This window comes from Miscanthus floridulus, chromosome 7 (assembly GCF_019320115.1).
Source record: "Miscanthus floridulus cultivar M001 chromosome 7, ASM1932011v1, whole genome shotgun sequence".
NCBI classification, from domain to species: domain Eukaryota; kingdom Viridiplantae; phylum Streptophyta; class Magnoliopsida; order Poales; family Poaceae; genus Miscanthus; species Miscanthus floridulus.
The window spans coordinates 52,777,683-52,785,230 of NC_089586.1; the positions used below are offsets into that span (position 1 = coordinate 52,777,683).

General features: G+C 44.1%; 1 protein-coding gene across 2 annotated transcripts; it reads left to right on the forward strand.

Annotated features, from left to right (window-relative positions):
- Positions 1 to 2,490: 2,490 nt before the first annotated feature.
- On the forward strand, positions 2,491 to 7,098 carry LOC136466998 (autophagy-related protein 101-like). Of its 2 annotated transcripts, none has more exons than XM_066465555.1 (7): positions 2,491 to 2,740; positions 2,860 to 2,896; positions 3,562 to 3,647; positions 6,089 to 6,184; positions 6,299 to 6,458; positions 6,550 to 6,703; positions 6,809 to 7,098. In XM_066465555.1, the coding sequence occupies exons 1-7, from the start codon at positions 2,708 to 2,710 to the stop codon at positions 6,810 to 6,812; spliced, it is 570 nt and encodes a 189-aa protein (XP_066321652.1). In that variant the 5' UTR covers positions 2,491 to 2,707; the 3' UTR covers positions 6,813 to 7,098. The 2 variants fall into 2 exon arrangements, with proteins under 2 accessions (XP_066321652.1, XP_066321651.1); XM_066465554.1 differs by having other exon boundaries at positions 6,839 to 7,098.
- The last annotated feature ends 450 nt before the right edge of the window (positions 7,099 to 7,548 follow it).

Sequence of the window (7,548 nt, forward strand, 5' to 3'; positions counted from 1 at the left end):
GCAAAGTGTGCATCCATCTTCTCATTAGGCTTCGCGTGGTCAAGTGAGAGTTCGTGCTTGTTACTCTTGGTGATTGCCATCACCTAGACGGCTTGGTGATGATTGGGAGCTTGGTGATCACCCGGCAGAGCTTGTGGGTGACTCAACTCAAGTTGTGAGTGGTTGTGGGTGATTCACCGCGACAGAGTGTCAAAGAATCAACCCATAGAGAGCACTTGATCCTTGTGCGGATCAAGGGGGAGCTACATCCTTGCGCGGGTGCTCCAACGAGGACTAGTGGGGAGTGGTGACTCTCTGATACCTCGGCAAAACATCGCCGTATTCCTCTCTCTCTATTTACTTTGAGCATTTACTTTGAGCAATTCAATACTTGTTTTTACATTCATAGAATTGCCATGCTAGAGTAAGTTTAGAACATAGGTTGCAAGTCCTTTGTGCGTTAGATTAATAGAAACACTTTTCTAGGCACAAGGGGTTAATTAGGCTAACCGTAGGATTTAATTATTGTAAGAAAATTTAGAATTAGCTCAATTCACCCCCTCTTGGGCATCTTGATCCTTTCAAGCGTGAAGGAGTAGTACTCAAGAACGAGCATATTCGGAAGAATATACCAACACTGTACAAACTTGTGAACAAACAACATTTACTATCACCAACCACCATACAAACATCTAACAACAGTAGACTACCAGAGAACATGCCAAGAATCTGTATCCAAGTTCTTTTTGGACAAAAGAACCCAGCAAGAGGCATGGGGGCTAAACTCAGTGAGTGCATTTTTTCCTTCAAAAAGAGCACATCACACAGAAGACTTCCTCAAGACAGTAGTTTTTCAAACAACATAAGATTCAAGACCTCCAACTTTTGTTCCAAATAGCAAGAGGCTCAGGGGGCTACACTCAGCGAGTGCACTTTTTCTTTCAAAAAGCGCACATCACTCAGAAGACTTCTTCAATACAGACCACTTTAAGGCCACATGACAAAAGAACCCGGTCATAGCTATATCCGAGCTCTTTTTAATAAAGAACCCGGGTATAAGCTTAGGAGCCCTTCGACGAAGAATTAGAGCAAATTAAAGAGAAGACCCTCCAGCTCCTTGTGCCAAACAGTAAGAGGCTCGGGGGCTACACCCAAATGGGAGTACTTTTTCTTCAAAAAGATACACACCACGCGAAGATCTCACGAAGCGCTACATGGTTTTGCTCAAGAAAGCACTTGGACGACACTTGTTCCTACTCGACAAGACCTAAAGGAACAAGACGAGGCTTCCAGAGTTCAACCATAAAGTGCTCGGGGGCTTATCGGTGCGGGACCTACGGGATACCGTGCAAGGAAGGGAGAAAGATCTAGTCTAACTAGGATTCCTCCCATGTAATCTTAGTAGTATTATTATTTTATAATTCTACTAGGGTTCTCTTATTATAAACCGACTATGATTCTGACCTCCTGACTATATAAAGGAGGGCAGGGTTCCTAGAGACGAGACTTTTACAGAACAACACAACACTTGACAATCAATCCAACGCAAAAGGCTAACGTCGACTGGACGTAGGGCTATTACTCGATCAACGATCGAGGGTCCGAACCAGGATAAATCGACTGTCTCTTGCGTTAACCGTCGAGTTCCGCATACGCTGAAGCCCGAACATACTGCCCCAGGTACCCCCGTGGCAGGCCATTGGTGGTTAAACATCGATATGGATCAAATGATGTTATTCTTATCATATATTTCTCGTTGTTGCAAACAATAACTTCTTATGTTTCATCTCGCATTGCTCCGTGTTGCAAAGTCATTTTTTTGGTCGGATCACTTGTGACATGCGAATCCTCCAAGCCACCATGGCACCCGCCGTTGAGAGCACAGGCCCCACCATCGAGTGCACAGGCCCCACCGTCATCAAACCATCCGCTGTCCGCCGGATCCTTTGCCGCGCTCTCTGACGGTTGCGCATCTCGAGCACGGGCGCGAGTCGCAAGGCGAGTCCCTTCGCCTCCGCGTCGTAGGCAACGTCCGCTGCCAATCTCGTCGGCTCAATGCTGGCATCGATGGGAAGAGAAGCAACCAGGGAGATGATAATGTTGTGTTTGTGAAACAAGAGGAGAGGAGATGATAAGACTCTGCTAGATCCATAGGAAGGAAGCAACGTACAGATAAGCATGGTGCGGTGCGAGATTTTTTATTCGCATATTAACGTTTCTGCAAGAATTTGTAATGTTCGATGCTAAGCGCCCGGATCAGACATCCGAGCGCTAGCAACTCCGAAACAAATTTGGTTTTATGTGAAGAAGAATCGAATTATGTCCGGATTCGTATTTGAAACCCCTATGGCCATTCACCCTATTCTTCAGCACTATCGGTACTTTTCAGAAAAAAACAGCGTTTTTATCTCGCATCAACGAACAGGGCAATTATCAGTTTTGAAAAAAAGTCCTTTCGAAAAAAAAAAGAACTCTTGGAAAAAGAAAAGAAAATACACCTCCGATGAACACATCTGAATGAAACTCTGAACTGATGCACGCCTCCTCGACTTCCTCTTTCGGCTCTCGCAACCCTCGACCTCTTCCGCAGTTCCGCTCCCCTCCCCCCTACTCCAACTACTGGAATCGCAGATCCATCCGGTTCTGACCGATTGCTTCACCTGCTGGTGAGAAAAGCCTGGCTTGCTTGGGTTGATTTTTCTGCCCCGATCCGCAGCGGCGAACGGAGATGAACTGCGAGACCTGTCAGCTGAAGGAGCTGGTCCGATACCGATCCTAAGCCCTGCCTCGGTTTCACTACAATTCTTTTTCTTGCTTTCTTGTCGCTTATTTTGACGAATTCTTTTTCTTTTATTTTTTTTCCTGGTGTTTGGGCCGCAGGAGCTGGAACCGACGGAGATCAGGGATGTGCTGCGATGTGAGTGCTCAGATCTTAGTTTTTCGCATCCCTTGTCATCTCTCTATCTTCGTTGAAAGGGGTCTTTTTATTACCCCCAACAAATTGCTCTCTATTGACACGACACGGAAACCCTAATGTACTGTATTCATTCACATGCTTCTTTGTTGTTATGGTTCCAATAATTTTTGGAATAGAGTAATTTCATGTTGCAGTTTTGAAATCATGATGATGGTTAACTAGTGAATTTCACCTAGGTTTCCCCCATGAGGAAACTTAAATGCTGTATGGATGTATGGCAGTGGAAGCTTAACAAAAATTGGGCTAACAGTGGAGTTACTCTCTGCAGCAGATCATATTATTATACCACACGACACTATGTTGTGTATTTTTCACTACTTTGTTGTGCTTATCTTGGTTCCAGAGTCCTTGCTGCTGTGAGTTCTTAACCTTCTTCTATGTGCTTGAGCTCCTTCCATTCTACAGATAGTTAACCTTTATACTCGCCCTGATTATTAGTAACTGCACTCATCACATAGATGACTTCATGAGATTTCTCTGGGGATCCTTATCTTTCTTAACTTCAGGTCCTTCTATTAGTAATAAGAAATTGGAGTATTTCTCTGTGTTCTTTTATACTACATAGCACCTGCTAATGGATACGGTAAATATGAACTATGCTGCAGGCATTTTGCACACCATATTCTTCCATAGAACCCTCAGCCTGGTTCGCCCCAAAGATGTTGACTGTGATTTCCTTGAGATCACTTATGTGAGTATTTCCCTGCATTAAGATCTGGGTTTGTTTCCATGGTCAAGGCACACGATGTTGTGCTTTAAGTAACTATATATTTGTATATTTACTACTTCCATTTGAAAATTGTTGATGCTTTCACTTATCACAGACTCCCAACTGCAATTTTCACCACTACTTATATTAATGGTTCTAAAGCCAGATTTTGGTTCAAGAGAAAATGTAACCTATATTTGTCAGTGACGTAACTTTTCCAAAGACCCAATAATTGGGTGTTCTAAAGTTAGTAAGTTACAAGAAGATGCGACATAGGATTATTTAAGAACATGTCTGGAACCCAAATCTGTGACTATAGTGTTTACTGGCATTTCACATATTATACGACTGTCTAGCGGTGGCAAGAATGCTTGTCTTCTCTTTCCTCGTATTATTATGGCCAATCAAATTGGTTCTGTCATTGTAATTCTTCACTTAGCTGTAGCCATGAGCCATGGTTCAGTATTACTGTTACTAATATTGAGATTAGACCTGGAAGTGGACTAGCATTCACATCCAATCAACCCAGTTCAAAAGGAATCCAACTAGTGAGGTATGCATCCAATCCAAACCGTTGTCATGCACAGAAAAATCTAGTCCAGTACCTCGTCAATCCAAATCCAATCCAATAATCGTCCAAATACTTGTGTCCCTGAGGTACTCACCGTTCCAGCAGCCGGTTCCAGCTTGCCGGCATCACTGACCTTGTTCGACATTGTTAGGGTAGAAGGAGTAGAAGCAAGAATTGGATCGAGAAAGGGAAGAACCCGGAAGAACATGAGGAGCAGGTGGAAGGAGGTCTGTTCTTAGAGGGGTTCAGAGTTTTGGTAATACAATTGCTACCTTTCTTGCTCACGCCTCTCCCCTTTTTCATCCGGCTCTGCCGGTGGCGTGTCCAAGCAGCGCAGCTGGCTCTAGCTCCTATGGATCATGCCCATTGTGGCTCGGATACGCGAACACTTGGATGTCTGGCCTGTTTGCTGGTTCTGGCCCGGCTCAGCTCACGTGACGACGTTGTCAGGTTCCCAGCAGTAGATGTTCCTGCTTCATCCCACGTCTCCTTCAGTATGGTCACCCTCCTGGCCTCCTGGGCTGTAACAGACATCTCCAGGGACGGAGGCAGAGAAGCAGTGGGACGCCATCATGGATGTGCTTGCCATGGTGCTCGCGCAGCCTAACCAGGTGGTGTTCCAGTCCCAGACGATCCTCGCTGCACCAGCGGAGGCCAACAGCACCCTGTGCCATGAGCAATGACGATTTAAGCCGGAGCGCGTCGACGCTGTACACGGCAAAGGCGGCCAAGGTACGCAGACGTGATCCGGCAAGCTGGAGAAGCATATCACCATTCACCACACACTTATTTGGCCGCAGTAGCAGGAACAGCCGGAGGAAGACGATGCCACGAGCAACTGCTGGAAGCTGGAGATGCCGCGGTGGAGGTGCTGCTGCCCATTTGGGAGAGGCACCGGGAGGAGAGGTCCAATGGATATTTGGATATCCGGCTCTTTCTATCCAAACCAATCCAAAGCGTTTGGATCTCATGGAAAGAATGTCCAGGCCCAAACAACATCCATCCAATTAAATCCAAAGTGGATTGAATCCATTTAGATTTTGGATGATCAAAATCCATTGTCAGGTCTAATTGAGATCTACTTTTCGGTAAACCAGAATCAAAAGGAGCTAACTGATTTTAATGTGTAGTTGTAAAATTTAGAATCAACAGAGACAAGTGATCAACAGATTAATATGTGCTGTGGGCCGCAACTCATGTTTTGTGTGTTAGAAATCCAAAGCTTACTCAAGCAGGCAGCGCTGCTCTCTCTTCCATGCCCTTTGGCACATGCTGGTCCATCCTCCATCGCCGCGGGCACAGAACCCTTGCGAAGGAAGAGAAGAGGCAGTAGATAGAAGAGTTCTCTAGAAGGAATGATGCATGACCGTGATTTACATCTTGGGAGGGAGAGAGCGCACGGGAGGGGGCATTGTGTGTACGCGGGTGGGTAAAAAATTATTCGGTGAAAAAAGACGATCTGGGGAGGGCGGAGGGAGCTGAATTGCACAGCAGGAACACATAAGACTCTCAATGGTCTGTAAGCGCGTTGATGGCCCACTGACAGATTAGTCTGCACCATTAGATTTAGAGATACCGATTGATCCGAGGGTTCTAATATAGAGTGGGTAAAAAACTTTTGGGTAAGATGTATTTTCAATTCATTCGCTCTTTTATATTATAGATAGATAGATACACTGTATAACGTTTCAGCAAGCGTTTCAGCAAGTTGCTTTCTCTGATCAGTATCCAACTTAACCACGATGACAGATGTATTGTCCAAATATGATTACCTTGCTTGTTGCAGTCTAATAACTTTCTTTAATTTGCATTTTCTTTGCCACTGCTTACTTCGATGTTTTCATGTGTTTAGGTACAATGTGGTCTACCGGAACTAGAAAAGGAAGTTGATGAAAAGATAGACCAGTTCACTGCTTGGGTGGAGAAACACCCAAATCGCAGAAGCCAGGTCTGAACTACAACAATTAACCATTTTGATATTATGCTGCAGTTTACTTCTGTTGCTGCTGAACTATGTCATCTTTCTTCTGATTAAGATTAGTGGCTGAACTGAATATCTCAGATATGCCTCTCCTTCTTCGACGAGAAACACAGACACCCAGGTTGGTTTGTCAACAAAACAGAGCGCATTTATTGGGAGCAATGGTTCATCAATTTGCATGTCATCAGCCCAAAAAGATACAGCAAGTCAAAGAGCTCCAAAGGGCTGACAAACATCGGAGGTAATTTGGCTAACTAAAGTTTCATGGCCTTCGTGAGGCTGTCATAAACATATTGAATGTAGCAGTAACATTTTGTGCAATATGCTCTTAGCGAATGCCCTGGAGGAGACCAGCACAAGGCGTGCTGCATTGGAGTCATCGATTAACGAGGTGTTATTCCAGATCATAAACTTCGCCAATGAGAAAAAGGACCACATTCCTGCCATCCCTGACAGAATTTTCAATCACGAGATCATGATCCCAAGGTGAGTCTTATATTTGATATTATCGGTCGGTCTGTGATAAGGCTCATCCTTAGTTAGCCCAAACATTTTTTTGTTAAGATTCTCTACATATATCTCGATCTCCAGGTGACCCCTTTTCCTTGGACGTGTTGACAGCTCGGATTCTGTATTTGGATGGAACACGGATGCCATTCGCAGAGTGCTGAATAGCGGGCACCCGTACTCACTTTAGCTGAAGACGACAGCACGCTATTCTGTGTACATAAGGGTGTACCCTGCTCATCTGGCTTAGGGAAAACCTAGTTCTTTATACATAATGGTGTACCCTGCTCATCTGGCTTGTAAATACTGTGTTGGGATCTTGCTCATCAGTCATATGTTCTTAAGTTTGATTAAGTTCATAAAAACAATATCAATATATTTATGCTTCCAAATATGTTTATTATATAAAAATATATTTCATGATTAAATTTAATGATACTTATTTGATATTATAAAATACTAGTATGTGTAAATAGATTTGACCAAACATAAAACTGTTCAACTTCTTGAAAAGTGATAGTTGTATTCTTTTTGTGTCGGAGGGAGTATCATTTATGGACTCACCATGGTCTGTATATTTTTGGTTCAACAAAATGTAGCAGACTGATCTACAGATTGAAGCTTCTTCCGATTGTATAAAGTTGATATGGAATCGGGTTTTCCAAGGTTCCTCGGTCTGTGCTGTCCTGGCATGATCCATTCATCCAGACATCTTGGAGGCCACTTGAGCTCCCTTTGATCTTGGAGGACACTTGAGCTCAGATTCGCTTAGCTGTGTTTAGGCTTAGGGTCCCTTTGTGGAAGGCAGGATTTTCATACAAATT